General features: G+C 40.6%; 1 protein-coding gene across 1 annotated transcript in view; it reads left to right on the top strand.

The window, feature by feature from the left end:
- The window catches only part of LOC140240590 (uncharacterized), a 64,977-nt gene extending 60,229 nt beyond the window's left edge, over positions 1 to 4,748 (top strand). The window contains exon 10 of the mRNA XM_072320352.1: positions 4,638 to 4,748. Coding sequence (XP_072176453.1) covers positions 4,638 to 4,748 — 111 coding nt within the window. The remainder of the gene's footprint in view (positions 1 to 4,637) is intronic.
- The last annotated feature ends 16,372 nt before the right edge of the window (positions 4,749 to 21,120 follow it).

Genomic DNA, 21,120 nt, shown 5'->3' with positions numbered 1-21,120 from the left:
AAATGGAGAGATCTGAGATTAAACCACAAACAGTAGTGTTTGAATGTTATCTTTGGGTTTTTTTATGCCTCAGCCACGAAGTGGTGCCGGAGGCATTATGTTTTCGGGTTGTCCGTCCGTCCGTCCGTCCGTCCGTCCGTCCGTAATGAATTTTTGTGGACAGGGTAACTACCAAAACCTTTTGAGGTATCCTAATGAAACTTGGCATGTATGTGTATTAGGGGGTGAAGTTGTGCCTATCAACTTTTGGGTACACATGCTCAAGGTCAAAGGTCAAGGTCAAATGCTTAAAATTTCACTATTTCCCCCATATCTATGCAACGCCTGAAGATATTTTCCTGAAACTTAGTGTATACATGTATTACCCAATTAAGATTCTCTGGTGAAAGTTTGGGGTCATGAGGTCAAAAGGTCAAAGGTCAAAAGGTCAAGTAAAATGTTAAAATTTTCACTTTTTAGCTCACCTGAGCCAAAGGCTCAAGTGAGCTATTGCGATCGCCCTTCGTCCAGCGTCCGTCGTGCGTCGCGCGTCGTGCGTCGTGCGTCGTCCGTCGTCCGTCATGCGTCGTGCGTAAACTTTTTACATTTTCATCTTCTTCTTGAAAACCCCAAGACCGATTTCCATCAAACTTGGCAGGTAGCATCCCTAGGGGGTTAGGCACTCAATTTGTTAAAATGGGCACCATGCCCCACCCAGGGGGCCCCCAGGGGGGCCCAAACCCCCCAAAATTAAGGAATCTGTAAAAATCTTCTTCTCTAGAACCAGAAGTGATAGAGCTAAGTTAATACTATGAGTTAGTACATTGATGACTGTAGTTTCAAATTTGTTCATGGCAGAGTCAGGGGTGCCCCCCTTGGGACCCAGGGGAGGGGGGTGGGGAGCGGTCCTAATGGGGCATAAATTGTACATTTTCATCTTCTTCTTGAGAACCCCATGACCCATTTTCACCAATGACTGTAGTTTAAAGTTTGTTCATAGCAGATCCAGGTGTACCCCTCTTGGGGGTGGGGGTTGGGAAGGTCCAAATGGGGGCCTGAATTGTACATTTTCATCGTCTTCCTGAAAACCTCATGATGGATTTTCATCAAACTTGGCAGGTAGCATCCTTAGGGGGTCAGGATCTCAGTTTATCAAAATGGGCACCATGCCCCACCCAGAGGGCCCCAGGGGGCCCCAATCCCCTCAAATTAAGGAAGTCTTTAAAAATTTGGGCCTTTTTTTTTATATTGTACATTTTCATCTTCTACTTGAGAATGCCTGGTCAAATTTTAGTAGAGCTGTGAATAATTCAGATTAGTGACTGCGTTAAAGGTGAACTTGCGATACTCAGGTGAGCGCTAGACCCGCGGGTCTCTTGTTTCTCTGTATCTTGGAAATTGTTCAAGGTATCTTCATGGAACATAGTATATATGCATGTACTGACTGGTAGGGGTTATCGAGGGAATTTAGGGTTCATGGGGTCAAAGGTTAGGGGTCAAAGGTCAAGGGCAATACTTCAAAATTTTACCATTTTCCTTATATTTATGCAATGCCAGCAGGATTTTTTTTTTTTTGGACTTGATGTATGCATGTATAACCCAATAGAGATTCTCTGAGATTTTCTTTTTTTTTTTGCCAAGAAGGTCAAAGGTCAAAAGGCTAAAGATCAAGTGAAAGTGCTGAACTTACTTCTTTCTCCATATCTCGGAAGTGGCTCAAGTTATCTTGAAACTTAGTACATATTTATGTATGTTCTGCCTGACAGTGATTCTCTTATAATTCAAAGACCAGGTGAAAATGATAACAATTTACTTTTCAATACAGAAATTGCACTTTTTCTCCATACCTTGAAAATTACTCGGTGCATAAACTTATGAAAGGGTCAAAGTCAAGTTAAAGTTCTTAAATCCCCAAATACATGCTCTCCTATTCATCCAATTAAACATAGGTCAAGGAAGGTAAACATTCAATACATTTGTGACAAACGTCATTTTAATATTTTGCCAGTTTTGTGAAAATGTAATCACACATTGTCCACATGTACTATAGACCTATTAGGAGAATCATGCATTATGGCGGAGGCATACCAGTCGCCATAGCGACATTTCTAGTTTTAATTATATGATTTCTCTCATCTTGTACTCAAGAATTATGGCAATGATATAGGTAATGGTGATAATCGTTTTAATAAAGGGATAGTCTTTATAAGGGTAATGGCTCAAAACATGTATAGGTAGATGATAGTCAATGGTTGGTTTGAAATGTCCTTTCCACGCTGTGCATGAGAATATACAATTACTGATGATTTTCCAAGTGTTCACGAAAGTGCTTCTGAAGTATTTAGTTTTGATTGTGTGATTTATTTTGTAATGACACAAAGATTAAATGCTTTATGGGGTAAAGTGAGCACCTGAATGTAATAAGCACAAAGTTGAAAAATCAATGAAAACAAGTAAGTGAAAGTTTACATTAGTTCAGAAAGTTCATTGCAATTATTGTACAGTTTTTGTTCTCATTATTCAAAGACTTTGGAAGTTTGAGTTTGGAGGAATTATATGAATGACTCATCAGCATGGGAGTTCTGACATCTGAAACTAAACAGAAAATGAAACAAGACCAGAGATGCAAGGAGAGCTAACTCAATTTCTTACTCTTCATGGTCATATATCACATCTCAAAAGTCAGATAGTACCACATCGAGTCACTGTGGGATGTGGAATGCCAAGTCCATGGCCAGAGAATTTTTGTGAATTAGAAACTCAAGGCTACAGGCGAAGAAAGGGGGGGGGGGGATGGGTGGTGGGACAGGGGGATTCAGGGGAGCGATGATCCTCTCAGTGGTTTCCAACTTATAATGATGTTCCTGTGGCAGAAGCTTTTTAATTGAGGATGGGGTTGTGGTGTCTTCAAATACGTTCTTGCTGCTAGCCTGCCAAGGTCTCACAGCAGGGTTGAGTAACCTGTCAGCTACTTCTTCTTCTTCTTCTTCTTCTTCTTCTTCTTCTTCTTCTTCTACTTTTTTTTTTTTTTTTTTTTTTTTTGGGGGGGGGGGTCTTTTAGATAAGAAAAAGAATGTGGGCCAATGCATGTAGCAGGATTGTTTGTTGCCATGGCAGAGACAAATAGGGAATACAGTTCTGATAGTAAGTCTTTGTTGGATGGAAGGAGATAATGTTTACTCTATCTTCCATATGTGGGATTAGCCTATTGCTGCAACTCTTAACAAAGATTTAATGATGAAGATGGGAGATATTTGACTAAATAACAATCACAATGTTGATCAAAAAATGGGAATCAGTAATTGAGGAAGTCCAAAAGGTTTTTTTTTTTTTTTTTTTTTTTTTTAATTTCCCAACACTCCTGGTAACTGGAAATTTGTTCCTAGTTAGAAATTCAATACAGGCTGTACTATGATTAATATGAAATCAGGATCAAGAGTTTGATTGCTGAACAAACTAACTCAATCCTTGTTTATGTTTGAGATATTTGCAGTATATCCTGCAAAGAAAGAAAGAAAGTTCAAGAATATTCCTTGTTACGCAAGAAGTGAGGTATCTTCAGAAAGGTTTGATTTTACACTACCTGATGTTGGACTGACTTCAAAATGTTTTAAAATAGTGTTTGACCCACTTTGCAGTTAAACGCTTCATATCCACCTCACTGTGAAGACAATGATGTTTATGAGATGCTGTTGTTATTTTTATTTTTTCAGGAACTAACCCATATTCTTTGAAATTCTGAAGTCTGTGTAAACTTTTTACAGATCCCACCAGATTTCCAGAGCCAATTGGTTAATCTTTACATCCACTAACACCCTGACTTTACAACATATCTGTCTGTTGCCTGAAAAAAATGGTGCTTTGTTTATATTACCCGATGGCCACAGATTCAAATCTGCTAAAATAGATGAAGTACAAGAAGCTGTGTATTCTCTTTGTTCACACAATTTGAAAGTTATGAATTACTTCAACAATTTGTGCAACAGTAATTATCTTTTACTCATGGCATAAAAAAATGGCATTTGGTTTTCTAGTGATGGTAACTGTTTCAAGCAACAAGAGCTTTGATAGCATTATGGACAAGAGGAGGACATGATGCCTAATGAAAATGATGAGCCAAAGTAACAAAGTTTAGCCAAATGAATAAATATCAATAAGGTTGTTATAATATTATGTAGTCATCCAGCACTGAATCCTATGTGTGTACTTGGATTTAAAGAATGAGCTAACGCCTGTTACCAGTTCTGAATTACGCTCAGAAATCAAAATGTATCCTCTATATTACATTTTGGGATGCTGGAGACCCACTTTAGATTATCAAAACTCAGTAAACAACAGGGGGAAAAATGAAGCAAGACCATATTTAATAGGTTGGATATAGACAAATAGGGCAAATGAAATAAACTGGTAGGTAAATTTATGTTCATCATTTTCAATCCATGTCCTACACAATATGAACATTATTACTGTAGTCAAGTGGGATAATGTTTTGAATATTGTGCAGGTTTTCTGTGTGATTGTGATGGTGATGATAACAGTTTATCAAAAATTGACAACATCGTTGATGCATCATTACTATAAAGAAATGAACCAGGAGGTAGTGAACCCAGAAGTCTTGACCAGGACTCAGTAAGATGATTTTTTCTGTTCTTTTCTAGGGCATTCGAGGCAAGAGAGGAGAAAGGGGCCCTAAAGGTGAAAAAGGACTAGATGTGAGCAACTCTCTTGTATTTGATGAAATCTCATTTCTTGCTACCTTCTGGAGCTAAACCATTTTTATTGGTTCTCTCACATCATATTTTGTCTCTAATTAGCTCACCAAAACTTTTTTTCTTTGCACTACTACTAATATCTAGAGGATACCTCCAACCACAACCCAAACAAAAGAAAGAAACAACCAAACAAGCAGACAAACCAAAGGAATCATGCCAAACAGTCCCAGCTTGGTTTGGTGTTGATTTTGCTCTAATACCACACTCATTTGCAGATGTTTAGTGTCCGGCATAGTACATTTTAATGTAGTTGTCATGTACCAACCTCCTAATCGACAGAACTTGATTCCTGGTGCATTTAAATTTTAACCTAGCTGAGTGCTGTTTTTAGATGCTTTAACATCTTATGCATTCATACCATTCAAATGCTAATGCTGAGGGCAATCCTCATACTCAACATATTTTTTTTTCATTATCACCCAGAAGATAATGTGTAGAAATGAATTCTTGAAGTAAAAGAAAGCTTGCTCACCTATAGCCCTTACACAGACTCTGCCATTTTGCTAGAAATACAAAAATAAAGAACGAGAACAAAAGTCTGGATAGTGGTTTCACTCTAATCCTGATGGTTTTATGAAAACTTTGACCCATGCTCAAATACTACTTTCTTCTCAACGTGTGGGAACACTTGTCAAACATGTTTTGAACTTGTCATTTATAAGAAGATGAATAGCTGGTGGTATGAATTCCTGCAAAGATCCACTTGATAAATGAATGATCATGTTTGGATGTACATAAAGGACAAAACCTTTCTGAAAGTGAAAGAGAAAGTAATTTGGACTTTTGGAGAAATTAATTTGGATGTTTGTGTGAGTAAAGTGGCAGAGTATGAATTCACTGGTTTAATGCTTCCAAGTATTTTTACTCCTTGATTGAGAAACGACAGAATTAATTCAGCTGTCAAGTTGTTCTCCTGGTGTTTTAGATAATTTCTCAAAAGAGCCAGGAAAGAAACTTGGTTCAGAACATAAAAAGTAGTAGATGAAAAGAAATAAATGGATCATTAGAAAATGTGGTGAATTGGACCAGTGATTTTTGCAGTGACTATAACATGAGTAATACGCAGCTTGTAGAGAATGCATAACTTATTGCATGGGCATGTTCCTATGTGCAAATCAAGTTAACTGAATTAAAGTTAGTTATGGAGAAAAACACCAACAAGAAATCAAATTAATTAAAGCAGTGCAACAAACTCCTCCTCAGAGATAATGTGAGTAATATTGAATCAGTTAGAAAGTGAAATACTGTCCTGTTGAAATAGTTTGTCATTTGAGTTTAGTGTTGCTGGATTGGTATTCCACAGACATTTGCCCAAAGAAACAATTCCATTGTGGGAAGGGGAGCTTCAAAAGAACAGTTTTCTCCTTGACTTTGCTGTTCAAGTTCAATTAAGATTTTTGTGCTTCTACAAAATTCATATAAAAAATGAATAGACAAAAACAAAGGATATGATCTCAATTTTTTTTTTCAGCAAAAAAAGAGCTTTCTCCTTGCCACTGCTTAAGGCTATATTCTTGCATATATTTTTAAGATGAAGGGAGAAAATTCAGTATTTCCAAGCAATTACTTTAAAAAGTATCATTGAGTCGTTATTATGTGAAGCATATAAAGAGCTGTTTGCAACGTATGCTGTCATGAGATCGAATCAATAGTGAAATTACCGTGGGATAATAGATTATACGCAGATCTTAAAATTGTCAGAATTTTCTTCTTTTTGGCTCCAATTCTGCAATTATTTAACAATTTTTTTGCTGTGCTATGACAGAGCTCATTTTATATCAATCATGTTTAGGATAATTTTGCCCTCAAAAGTAATGAGAAACAGGTTTTCAATAAATCCTCCAATTTGACATGATATGCAACCCACAATGTAGCCTCTTGAGTAATGCTTTCTTTTGATTCATTTACTAAGGAAATTATTTGATATATGTTTTATGTTTCCTGGTATATTGAAGTATCTGTTCAACACCACAATTTTAACATGGTACTGGCATAGTCAATACAGTGCCTGATTTTTGTCTCTCTTTTTAGCTCACCTGAGCCAAAGGCTCAAGTGAGCTATTGCGATCGCCCTTCGTCCGGCGTCCGGCGTGTGTCGTGCGTCGTCCGTCGTCTGTCGTGCGTAAACTTTTTACATTTTCATCTTCTTCTTGAAAACCCCAAGACCGATTTCCATCAAACTTGGTAGGTAGCATCCCTAGGGGGTTAGGAACTCAATTTGTTAAAATGGGCACCATGCCCCACCCAGGGGGCCCCCAGGGGGGCCCAACCCCCCCCCCAAAAATTAAGGAATCTGTAAAAATCTTCTTCTCTAGAACCAGAAGTGATAGAGCTAAGTTAATACTATGAGTTAGTACATTGATGACTGTAGTTCAAGTTTGTTCATGGCAGAATCAGGGGTGCCCCCCTTGGGACCCAGGGGAGGGGGGTGGGGAGCGGTCCTAATGGGGCCTAAATTGTACATTTTCATCTTCTTCTTGAGAACCCCATGACCCATTTTCACCAAACTTGGCAGGTAGCATCCCTAGGGGGTTAGGATCTCAATCTGTTAAAATGGGCACCATGCCCCACCCAGGGGGCCCCCAGGGGGCCCCAAACCCCCCAAAATGAAGAAATCTTTAAAAATCTTCTCTAGAATCAGAAGTTATAGAGCTAAGATAATACTATGAGTACGAGTACATTAATGACTGTAGTTTCAAGTTTGTTCATAGCAGATCCAGGGGTGCTCCTCTTGGAGGGGGGGGGGGAAGGTCCGAATGGGGGCCTGAATTGTACATTTTCATCTTCTTCCTGAAAACCTCATGATGGATTTTTGTCAAACTTGGCAGGTAGCATCCCTAGGGGGTCAGGATCTCAATTTATCAAAATGGGCACCATGCCCCACCCAGGGGTCCCCAGGGGGCCCCAATCTCCCCAAATTAAAGAATCTTAAAATATTTGGGCCCTTTTTTTATTGTACATTTTCATGCTGTGAATAATTTAGATTAGTGACTGCGTGAAAGGTGAACTTGCGATACTCAGGTGAGCGCTAGACCCGCAGGTCTCTTTTTTTTTGTCTAAATTTCAAAAACCAAGTTTTTATTTCGAAACAATAATTGGATTCAAGTAAACTTTTGAGGACATTCCATTTTATTCAAATTCATGACATTCTTCCGTCGAGATGTTTTCATTGCAACTAATTGACAAATTGCCCTACATCGACGTAACGTCGATGTAGGGCAATTTGTCAATCAGTTGCAACATTCCATTTTATTGCACAATTGAGCTCAAGCATGGATTTTGATGAATTAGACTACATGAAAAAAACAAACATTAAATGATACTGAACATTGTGTAAGGAGTAGAATGGAGGCATTGACACTTCAGGTCAATGTCTCATATTTCTTGGGAAGGTAATATTTCTGAAGGTAAATACTCCAGATTGTTTGCAAGAATAGAGCATTGAAACAAATAATAAGATTTGATCACGGGCTGTATTGCGGTGACCAAAGGAGGAAGAGGCCACTAAGCAATAGCAAATTTTCATGAGCATTGAGCTATTGAGATAAAAGGATCCTGTCAGTCTTATAACTTTGTTACAATTAACTTCTTACCAAAGCAAGTATACCATTTAAAATCATTACTTCCTCATCAGTCCATTCTTTCAAAGAAATGCATTGATTTTGTTGAGAGACTTCCAGACCTGGCCAAGTGCTAAAAGTGCTAATCATAGTGTATAAGAAGAATATAATATTGATGGGTGGCCATGACTTTGGGATTCATGTAATTTTATTCCAGTGTGAATTTACCAACAGTTTTTAGGACTAGTCAAGTATATCAACAATTCTGATTTGAAATAGGTAATAGAAATCTTTCTTCCAGTTGAAAATGTAACAAGAATTGGTTTATGAATCGATGCTGAACGAAAACAGCATTTAAATCATTCTACTTATGTACATGATTATGTGCTTTGTCATCTGATTCAAATGAGATTATTTGGAGGGATTCTGAACAATTAATATTCATAGGTGGTCTTAACACTGAAATGTAGTTCGAAACAAGTTTGTTTAGGGTTCTAAATGAACTGTAAGTGTGCGATTGGAATTACATTGTATGTGTTCCCGAGGGACTGAATTGCAATTATTTCACATTCTCAGGGAAAATTTGTCCAATTTGATGTGAGTAGTGGGTCTAATGCTAACCCTAAGTTTTCTGTAATCTTAACATGGGATTAGTAGATTTGCTAGCATGATATTTAACATCTTAATATTTGCCAACAAGAGTGATTAGTTTGCTTTTTTTTTAACTCTTTGAGTGCTACAATGTAAGCATCCTGTGTGTCACATTATTTTGATTGCTAAGGCACGAGCACTTCCAGAAAATAATTTATTTTTCAAAGCCACATAACATTTTATAGAAGAAAAGAGCAATCTTGCTGTGATGTCAATTTCATGACATAGCTTTAAGCGTGACAGTGTCAATGTACTGTTGCATGGTGCAATCTGTTAATCGGTTTGTGTGTGGTTGTGCATTTGAGCAAAATATTTGAAGTTGGCAAGCCATCATCTTAGTCAGAAATGCAAATGTGGCACACAAAGAACTCACCAGTGCTATCTTAAGTCCTTTTTTAATATTGACTGTATTTTTAGATATTGACTATATTTCAGCGGCATGAACATCATTTTTGATGGACTTCAGCACTTTTATAATAGGCCGCTATTATTGTTGTTTTGTGTGGAAGGCTTGCTCATAAGAAAAATAAAAGTTTGTAAGTGTATATGATCCATTGCGTTAATGGTCACGCATCAAGGATGAAAATCTGGTACACGTAGCGTAAATGAGAAGCAGACACAAATCGAGTTTCCGAGTAAACAGTCACCTTGAAGGCATTTAATGGAACCCAGCTTCAGACCAGATACCCAGCAGTGTGTAGCAGACAGTAACGCTACAGTCACCGAGAGGTGGCGCTATATAACAAGCTTGACTTGTAACATTGATAATCATTAACAACACTGGCGTGATTGCCTTTCTTTTTTACTCTTTCATTTTTCACCTGAATGATAAAGAAAATATAAAAGCTCTACTTGAGCTTAACAAACCATTACCTTTAAAATGAATAAGGGTGTAAACTATTATAACATACAAGTAGTTGCACTGTTCATGACCTATGATACTTTCAAGAGTAAACTGCCATGAACTATAATAGGCTAGCTGGCTTATAAAAACACTAAGCTAACACCTGAAAATAACAATTACACTAACACCTGACTTAGACACCAAGAGTGTAATCATAAAAACTTATTGGGTACCGTACGTTTAACAATAACACCAGATACGCATTCTACCATCAATTCTTCTCGTCAACGTTAAAGAAAACAAAAACAATCATGAATTGTTACAAGTATATAACCATCACATCATACCAATACCTCTCTCAGACGTGCTGACACTGAGTCATACAGTCCTGATTGACATGAAACATACCGTTCAGCAAAAACAACAAATTTGACAATCATGTACGACCTGATGGGGCAAGCTAGGATGGCATGAAATAAGTAGCTCCTATAAAGGCATAGACTTACACAGTATAAACAAAAATATGAAATGATGTACAAAATGTTCATGTGGGGACACAGGAAATACACATATCTATATGAAAATAGAATTACATATGCACGTAGCAGAAAACATTGATATGTACGAGTAAAGGTGCAATTAGGGACAGGCACCAAACAGACACCAGAGAAGTAAATATATAAAGGTAACTGGGAAATATTAAGAAGATAAGGGTATGTGATAATAAACCTGGTATTACATACACTCAGAAACAAGAAGGCGTATGCACCCACTAAGGATATAAGCATCATATGTTATACACAGCACAAAGGGGCAAATCACTGAGACATAAGCGGGGTGACTGAAAAAAAATACACCTATAGAACATATCCACAACTAAATTATACGCAGAACATACCAAGACAGCTAGGTGAGAGACAATAAAGATAAACAAGGATGTCATACAAAGACGGATTGGTAGAAATGAAGAATAAACATGATACAAGTACAGCTTAAAAGAAAAACAAAAAACGCCCGTTTGGGGCACCTCAGAAAAAAGGTTATGTTAAGGGACATAATGTAATAAACCAGATGGGGGAAATGGAATAACATATGTGGCACCAGGATAACATGGCTATAAGAGAGGTACATTGTAAGGATACACAGTGAGTGAGGGGGGGGGGGGCATTAATCTGAGGTAGCCAACAGTTCGCACAGAAAATAAAATACATGTACATTGTATATCATTGATTAATACATCAAATAATCATCAAACCTAGGTGGGAGGCGTCGGGAGCGCTGAGGGCGCCCAGTGGGGGTCACATGGGTGGGGGGACAACCTGGACCGTTAATAGTCGGAACAGTGGGGGCAGGTTCCTGGGGCAGAGGGGGAAGGGGGGCTTCAGGAGGGGGCTCATGCAGGGGGACACACGGGACATCTGGCCCAGGAGGCAATGAGAGTTCCTGTGGAATGTCTCTGCAGGTGTCCGGGGGGAGCAAATCTCGCTCGTCATCTGGGGAAAGCAAGTCTGTCTCATCTTCGTCGGACATCTGGTGCTGGGGAGGAGCCACAAGGGGAACAGGGACCCTCATGCATTGCGATGTCTTTACACGATATGACGATTTTCTGAGCTGAGAGCCAATGAATTTGCGAATGTTACACCACTTGCCATCTATTGATGTTACAAGGTATCGAGGGCGTGCGGAGGACTTGCTGCGATCTGACCGGAGATAAACAAGGTCCCCAACTGCGAGAGGGTCATCATTGGGGAGGATGCGGGAGGGAGCCTTGGAACGCTCGCTGTGGGGATGGTTCGAAAGGCGCTGTTCATGTTGTGAAGAGATGAGGTCTGCATCCGACAGTGGAATTTGGCTGTGCGTGAATTGGTCGCGCTGAGTCCACATTTCACGTGCAGAAAGGCCACGCGAGCGAAGACGGCTATTGAGTCAGGCAGTGGCGAGGGACAGGGACAAGGATGTCAGTGGTCCTCCGGAGGGCTCATGCCGCAGGATTTCATCTTCGAGTTCACGAATGGCCTTCTCAGCAACCGGGTTCTTATTGGGATTTTTGGCATGACCTACTTCAATGGAAAGGTGAAACTGGGCGAGCAGGGCATCATCTTGTAAGGAGGCGAAACCAGGGGCGGGGTCGGTGCGGATGACAGCAGGGGGCCCATCGAGCGGGCGAAGTTCCACACAGAGACGGATCAAGGTATCGCGAAGAGTATCTCTGCGCTCATCTGGAAGGAAACAAGTGGCGGTGTAGGAAGTGACACATTCGCGGAGAAGTAAAATCAGTTGTTTCGAGCGCTTGATGACATCAGCGGCGAACGATGTACCCACGGCTGCGGGGGGATCGCCAGTGGTCTGAGGGACAACCGTGTGTGGAGCATTCCGCAGGGATGCACACTGATGGCAAGTGTCGGTGACACGTGTGATGGCAGAGTCCATGTCCAAGGCAAAAAAATGCCGGTTGACAACGGTCTTGAGTTGGTGGTGGGTGGGATGATCAAGTTGGAGATGGAGTGAAGTAAGCAGGCCATCAAGAACGCTACGGGGGATGATGATGCACTCGCGAGGTGACAGGAGAGCCTGTTCACGGCGGACAACCAACAGCCCATCTCTAGCTATGGTAGCAACACGGAGATAGCGTTTGACGTCTTTGATATTGGTCAGTTTCTTAGAAGGTCGGGTGCCCTGGAGAAGGTGAGCATGAGTGCGTCGCAAGTCTGGGCACTCAGATTGTATGCTGACCCACGCTGGACGGGAAGTGAAGGGTAACTTCTGCTTCCCTGTGAGCACGTCTGTAGGGGACACTCTGTGAACAACAGAATCCTCTGTCTGACGAATGAAGAGGCATACCTGACAAGAGGAATCAGTGCACTCTGGGGCATTCCTGCTAGCAAAATCTGACGGAACATTGGCGGATCCAGCCAGATGGAGCACGGCACATTGGAACCGGCTAACTGTGGACAGGAAGGTTGACACACGTGGGCTGGCAGAGAACTCACCACGACAGAGTTTTTCAAAAGCCTGTACACAGGGCTTGCTATCTGTGAGAATGCATGGCCGGTGCTTGGACTGCACAATGTACGGGCTGAAATACTTGCAGGATGCTGCAATAGAAAGGGCCTCTATCTCACATGGGAGCCAAGTAACCTGCCGATCACGAAGTTTGGAGCTAAAGAAACCAGCTACCTGTGGCTTTCCTTGTCGTGTTATGTACAATGTGGCACCAATACCATGATCTTTGACGGCACCATCAGTAACAATCCAAAGCTGGTCGGATGGTCGGGGAAGGGTAATGGCACGGGGGGAGGCTAAGGCTTCCTGAGCGGTCTTGAAAAATGAACGCAGGTCATCGGACCAATCAATGCGATCACTCGACTGACCACCAGCAATTGCGGCGTCCAGTGGTGTGAGGAAGATAGCGCAATGTGGGAGAACACGGGTGAGCATCTTATATGCCCCAATGAAGGAACGCATTCCTTTCACAGTAGTAGGAGGGGGGCATGAGGCAAGCGCCGCAATGCGATGAGGGCTCGCTTGTAGGGTCCCTTGGGACCAGATCCAGCCCAGGACCGTGGTAGACTTTGGGCAAATCACAGTCTTACGGGCTGAAAGATGAAGGCCTGACTTTCGGAGGGCATGCAGGACACGTGACCAATTCTGGAGGAGCTCCTCGGGGGTATCACCACCAATGAACAAGTCGTCTGCAAGTTTCACAACAATACCTTCCACAAGTAGATCCCCAAGCACGCGACACATCAGCTCTTCAAGAGCAGTTTCTGAGCCTGGCATGCCCATGGCACAGCGTGTATACACACGGACTCCACGATAGGGGGTTGCAACACCACAATACTTCATCGAGGCCTTGGACAGGGGAATTTGATAAAAAGCATTGGTGAGATCTGTGGCAATGAGATGTTTCCATTGACCAATTTTTCTGAGGGTGGAATCCACATCAGGCATAAGGGAGGGCTGAGGCTTGGCATAACGGCCTACATCGGCAAAAGCTGTAACAAGGCGGAAGCCGCCGTTGGCCTTCTTCACAAGGAAGGATGGATTCAGGTACTCAACAGAGATGCCCACATCTTCTGGGCGAGCAAAGACACCCTGTTGTTCTAGTTCATCGAATTTCTCTTGGAGATCAACCAAAGAGTTACGGGAGTAAAGTGGCAAGCGACCCTTGCGTTGGGGAGGCTGAACCGGGCCCATGTTGACAACGGCCTCAAACGGGCCAACAGCACCATTATACCCAGTGAAGGCAGGGTCAAAAACATCATCGAACTCCGCATGGAGAGACTGAAAGTCATGTTTCGTACCAATGGGGATAATGCAATCAGGATCGAGCAATATTGGGTCAGAAAAACGATGCTCAGTATCACGTGAGACACCACTGGGCACGGGCCTATCGGGTACACGGGGGAGGTCATCAGACTGAGGCTCTGAAGGAACGTAGACCGGACGGACCTGGCAGAAATGTTCATGTTTACGGATCAGGCGGGGTTGAGGCGTAAGATTAGGGATACGCACTTTGCCTGCTACACTGGAGACCATGCACGGTTCAGGCCAAGATGGATCAGTTGGGGGAACACCTTTCTGAGGGACAATCCTGGGCTCAAGGGCAAGTGTGTCATGAGACAGTAGCTCATCAGGAACTGACAGCTCGACGAATTCACCAGGCAAAAGCACAGTAGACTGAGATGGGGCACGAAGGACATGAGCACGGCGAACTGCATGTGTCGCATTGTCCGAAGGCCTGCGAGAACCATATGAAATGATCATGTCATCACCCACACACACCTGGCGTTTAGCAGGACGAACCGACACATCATTGTGCTCCATGAATGGGGTACCTGCGAGTACTTCTACATCAAGATTATCAATGACCAAACCCTCAAACACGAATGACTTGCCGTCACGAGTGAAGGACAGAGTGGTCTCCCCAACAACATCAAGGGGGGAAGACCCATCGGCTTGATGAGCAGACTGCGAGCTGGGTTTTATGACACCCTGGAGGGACTGGACAGTAGAAGCTCTGATCATGTTACCAGTAGCACCACTGTCGACAGTGATGCGAACGACCTGGTGCCCGCAAAACGCATCAAAATATGGAGACTGACGGACCTGGACTCTGAGGGCCGATGAAGAGTCGCTGGTAGCCGTATCATCCTTCAGAGGGACAGGCTCAGACAGGTGGACCTGTTCAACTTGGCACAAATCATCAATCTCATCATCAGACTCTAAAATATGTGCAACCTGGCGGGCCTTAGCAATGAATCGCCTGTCTGCTTCGGGTAAGTACGTACACTCACTTAAATAATGAGTGTCTGGCCGGCGCGCTTCACGACAGAGAGGACAGTATTTACTGTTGCGCTGGGGGGTGCGAGTCTGCAGATTGCGGCGACTGCGGGGCATTGGAGCACGCTGGGGGCGTAGGCCTACAGGGCGCGGGGAAGGGGAGGTCAGGGTGCGCATAGCACGAGAACTCTCTGTGGTGTGGATTTCATCCAAAAGACTATCTAATGCCTGAGAGATTTCGGGTTTCAGTGAAGCTAGGGTACGAGAGCGCAATTCTGTCCCGTAGCGCTGCTTGACCAGGCGAGGAAGATCTGAATGAATGAGTTGGAGCCAAGTGAGGACGATAAGGTTTTCCAACGTGGGAGTAAGCTCCTCATCTTCGCTAACACGCTTACCATGGTGAGTTATGCCACCTGCGGATGTGAGCAGGTTGTCTTCGATAAAGGCCACCACCCTTTGGTAGAGGTCCTCAGGACGCTCATCCGGCTCTAGTTTGATGTCACTGAAATCAAGAAAGTGAGCGCCGGTACTTTGAAACCCATAATGAAGCCTGATCTTCCCCCAAATATCGTTGAGGGAGGTGGAAGTCTTGACTATGGAATTGCGTGAGATAATGGGACAATAATTAGCAATCTGTCCGAGCATAAGCTCAAGCATACTGGCTTTCTGGTGTGCTGATTTTCGAGACCCAGTCGGGACGCTTTCTGGGTCATCAACAAAGCCACGGAGTGGGCAAGATTTAGATTTTTGAGCCCATGAGCAATCATCATCTAGGAACGGCGCAAAATTTGAGTCTAGGGTGAGAGTGTACACTAAGTTTTGTCGCCAATTTTCGAATGAATTGACTGTTTCACGTTTGGTGAGACACCATTGCTTGGGTGCTCTTGGAGCTGAGGCCATCACTAAAGCCTATAGGTGGGACCGTAATGTAAGAGAAAAACAAGGAACTTACACCAACTCTGGATCGTTGGCCGATTTGGAGCTCAGCAAGCTTAACGTCTGCTTGTGCAGGTGAAAACAAATCCTCAGGAGTAGGTAACGTTTCCAGAGCTGCCACCACGTAAATGAGAAGCAGACACAAATCGAGTTTCCGAGTAAACAGTCACCTTGAAGGCATTTAATGGAACCCAGCTTCAGACCAGATACCCAGCAGTGTGTAGCAGACAGTAACGCTACAGTCACCGAGAGGTGGCGCTATATAACAAGCTTGACTTGTAACATTGATAATCATTAACAACACTGGCGTAGAGCACACATGTACATGCAGAAAAACAAGCTGATTATTATATGTGACCCTCCACTACCAATGATGACTGATAAAGTCACAGACCATTAATTCCTTGTACGAGAAAGAGGCAAATTCTACAAACTCTTTTCACAGATATATGAAGAGTTTGTTTGCAAAAACCGATAAGTCCATATTTGCCAAATGGAGATATTTGCGATTAAAGGTCAAGAAAAATAAAGAGAATAATAAGAAAATTTTTGCTTCTTTTGACCGTAACTTCAAAAATATACCTTTATATGTAGTGACCGATATATCATTTAAAAGGTATTATTTTGTACTTTATGACAGAGATCGTACTTCGAAATCTTCAAAAATGGACTTATCGGTTTTTTGCAAACAGACTTCGTATTTAAGTATATAATTTTTCAAACATTATTTTTGCTGGTGACTTGCCACGGAAATTATAAAAACCAGGTAGTTTAGCTTGGAGATAATATGTTGTCAAGCGTGACAGGGCTGTTGGGGGGGGGGGGGAGCTTCATGTAGGCACTTTGGAACTTTTTACAGTGGAAGGTAAGAGGAGCACTGCCCCTTTATTGAGCACTACCCCTGATGACCCCCTACCCCTCCCCCTCCCCTCCCCCCCCCCCACACACACCCACATACAGTGACAACTCTTTCAAAGCTGTGGTATGAAGGAGATCCAGCAATTCAATGTGATACTTCAACTCAAAATATCAGAGTTCCATGCCTCTTAAAAGTTTAGAGTTTTGAATCTATAAACATATATGTACTTTGAAATTGAAACAGGAAACATGAGTCAATTTATCCCATCACATGTTGGAATCATGTATGTGTATTTATTGTGTTGTGCAGGAATTATTATTTCCAATTTCAGTACTATACAGGCAGATTGCACAGGTTTGAAACTTTCAGTTTTTGAAGACGTATCATTGGCTTCCATGTCTGCAGCTCTGTCAGGATATTTTGATGATGGTCACTGATACATGTACACACATATCCTCAACAAACAGACACACACATTACACACATACACACCCATTTGAACTTAATGTACATGTTTATTTCTGAACTGATACTGAATACATTGTAAATCCAAGAGATATACACTGCATACATTTTCTTTACTTTGTTATGTGGTTTGAACAGGATATAGATACACCATATTTTATAGACAAAGCAATCTCTTATATCTAACAAAGTCTGTCATCAGTTTAGAAGTCCCTCATGTCTTTGGTCAGCCTGCAGCTATTAAGTTATTCCACTGTATTTGTTTTCTAGTACAGCAGTCTTGAGACACTTGATATGTTTAACCAGTTGAGGATGGGCTGATATTGCTATAACACTCATTTCCCATAGACACCTCCCGAGTATACTTGGGACTATAGTCTTCAACAGGTTAATGTTTAACAGATTATTATCAGTCCATACTGACAGGAAGTGCAGTAGAGTACTGTGGACATATTTTTTTTTTTAAAGTCATCCTCTCAATCATTTACATTGTATGTGTTTGAATAGGTTCCATGACATTTGCTCCTGCAGCAGTTGGTCCCATTAAATATCTGCATGCTCAGCCAAACATCAATTCTACCCACAAACAAAACCCTTACCCTAATCCTAATCCTCACATCAAACCAAACCTAAAACCCTGTCATAACCCTAACCCTAAGTCCTTGGAGAAAATGAGACAGGGGCAATTGTCACAGGAGCAAATGTTATGTCTCTGTTAGAATAAATGTGTTGCACCATGCAATATGATATATTTTGTCAAATTCTTCTTGACAGCAAGTCTAGTTTGCTGACATTTTCTTCTGCTTTCAAAGTTACCATAATAATGAGCATGCTTCATACTAACCAGTTTGTAATTCATTCTTGAAACAAGCAAACATTGAGCATTTGACACAAAAGCAATGCACTGTAACTGGAGAAGTCGGAAAAATGGAAAAGGAACGAAAAATGAGGAAAAATTTAAATCCAATTCCTGTCAAGTTGAATTGCCTGTTCTCTCCTTAGATATGTCCTTAGATATTATTGTAAATAGATAGTTAATACATAGAAATACTCTTTAATATTGAACCTTTGAAAAGGGAAATCTGGCTTAACACCTACATGTTAGCTATGTCAGAAATACTAATTCTCAGACATTATAGTCATACAATTTACAATAATAACCCATTTCACCTGTGCAGATGTGTTGTTTTCTTTGACATTTAACTCTTATTAGCAAAGACCTAGTTTTCTGCTTAACCTGACTTGAATATCTCACATTTAGTAATGATTTTGATGGGCACTTAGACAACCAGAAAAATAAGATGCATGCTAATGTATTTAATTATTTTTATCTCATTTCTACTATCAGTATTAATACATTTATTATTTTCAAATTGCAAGAGTTACTGACCAATTAAAGGTGACTTGACCACCAAACTGACTACCTCATGCCATAGAAGACCTGTGCAAATGACCTTGCTTAGAATTCTTCATGATGATATAGTATTAAAGGGATCGTGCAGTTTTGGTTGAGACCTAATTTCAGGTTTCTAACAGTTTTTAGTGAGATAATGAGAAACCTCTTATGAAATATGAAAGAACATATAATTCTATGAAGAATTTAATGTTTATTTGATGAAAATTGGTTTTGAAATGGCTCAGATATCCAAAAAAGAGCGATTCTGATAAAGTGTGGGACCCACACTTTATTACGATCGCTTTGTTTTACTTTGTTTTTGGATATTTCAGTCATTCCAAACCCGATTTTCATCAAATAAACTTTGAATACCTCTTAAAATGGTATGCTCTGTACTATATCATAAGTGATTTCTTGTTATCTCACAAAAAGTTAAAAGCCCAATTCTCATCTCCACCAATACTGTACTATCCCTTTAATTACCATTATAATGGCTAATACCAAATTATAAAGAAAGTGAAAGTTTTAAGCTGTTATAACCCCATTTTTGATATAATCTCACAGAAAGTTGTATGGATGTGTTTTGTGTCCAAGAATAAGAATTGAATCAAGAAATATGATTACATCATCAATATGCATACATTTGGTTTATTCATAAAGAGGTTTAACAATCTCAGAATGAGTTGTCATATTTCTGAGAGGAAGAAAAGAGAGTTGTTATAAGATTTGATAAAATGAAGACAGGACTTCGTGGCTATTGGTTGGAGCTATAAAACTGGTTGTATGGGAAGGAAATGTTTGACTTACACATTCAACTGTTTATTCAACTTCATTGTTCTATCAATGTATCTATGCTATCAAATTAGATTATAGGGAAAATGTTCAAACATTTATCATTGTGACAGTTTGTGAATCGTATAATAAGATCATGTCCTGCACTAGTTAATTATCCTAAGTGGTTTTATCTTTTAATTTCAATAATGTGACTATCAATTTGTTGGCTCAAGTCTTATTCCAGTAAGTGATAATAGGGTCCTAATTATACTGCAACTTTTTGTATGTTTTTTTTTTTATATGCATTTAATCATGTGGAAATTTGACTGAGTGATATATGTGAACAAAATATGCACTATAATTTAAAAACTTGTGAAGACCACTGCAGATTTACAGCATTTGGTGAAGCAGAAAATGGTTTGAAACATTCAAAAGTGAGTGTAACCAAAGAAACTGTTGGATCTCTGAGATGGTCAAAAAAAAAAATATCATGGATGAGTTATCCTATAAGTGTGGTCTCTGAGTATAATTGGTTGTATCATCTGCTTTCAGAAAACTAACACATGGTAGAATTTTGCTTAACTTGTGTATTTGCTGTGTTGTCAATGCATGTATTATAACTGACACCAGCACAACAAAACCTAGATAAACAGAACCACATCGTGTCCACATCGCGTAACTTCCACCATCTTTTTGTGCCTCAGATTAATTCAGCTTTCTGCATTAATTGCTGTTTACATTGCTTTGCTTATATGCATTTGCAAGTAAAATGACAGTATTTCTTTCTTTTATTCAATTTTGATATATCATTTTCAGACAAGGAAGGCCAGTTTTTAGGAGGCAATGGCGTAACAAAAGCATCAGTTTTAAAGGACAAGTTCACCTTCATATGCATGTGGGTTGAGTGAATGCAGCAATATTAGTAGAACACATCAGTGAGAGTTTGAGCAAAATCGGACAATCCGTTAAAAAGTTATGAATTTTTGAAGTTTCTGCTCAGTCACGGCTGGATGAAAAGACTACTTTAGCTTGTAATATCACATGAGTACGATATAAAGAAAGAATAAAGAAAATTCAACATATTTCCATTTTTCACGCATAACAAAAGAACACTCGACTTCTCTCTTTCAGAAGGCAGGGGGAATAATTACCCTTAACATACGTCAGTAGCAAGTCAGAGAAATGTACACTTTATTCAAAAAGTAAAGTTTTGTGAAATTCTCTTTTCGTTTTCCTTATATAGATGTACGCATGTGACATCACACACTGTAGTAGTCTTCTCTTCCAGCAGTGACTGCGCAGGTACTTAAAATATTTGTAACTTTTGAACGGATTGTCCAATTTTCCTCAAACTTTCACTGATGTGTTCTACTAGTATTGCTGCATTCTGTCAATCCATATGTATATGAAGGTGGACTTGTCCTTTAAGAGTCATGTCCATTAGACTTTCACTTTGCTTGCAGCCTGATGCCACAAAATCCTACATTGCATTTGCTTTAACATGTACTCTCATGCTCATTTTATATCTATGGAATCTCTCACTTTGATTGTGGCCTATGTAACCATCATTATGATATGTCTTGCCTTTCATACTTTACACT

This window comes from Diadema setosum, chromosome 17, assembly GCF_964275005.1.
Source record: "Diadema setosum chromosome 17, eeDiaSeto1, whole genome shotgun sequence".
Taxonomy (NCBI): domain Eukaryota; kingdom Metazoa; phylum Echinodermata; class Echinoidea; order Diadematoida; family Diadematidae; genus Diadema; species Diadema setosum.
This window is presented reverse-complemented; position numbering and strand designations above follow the sequence as displayed.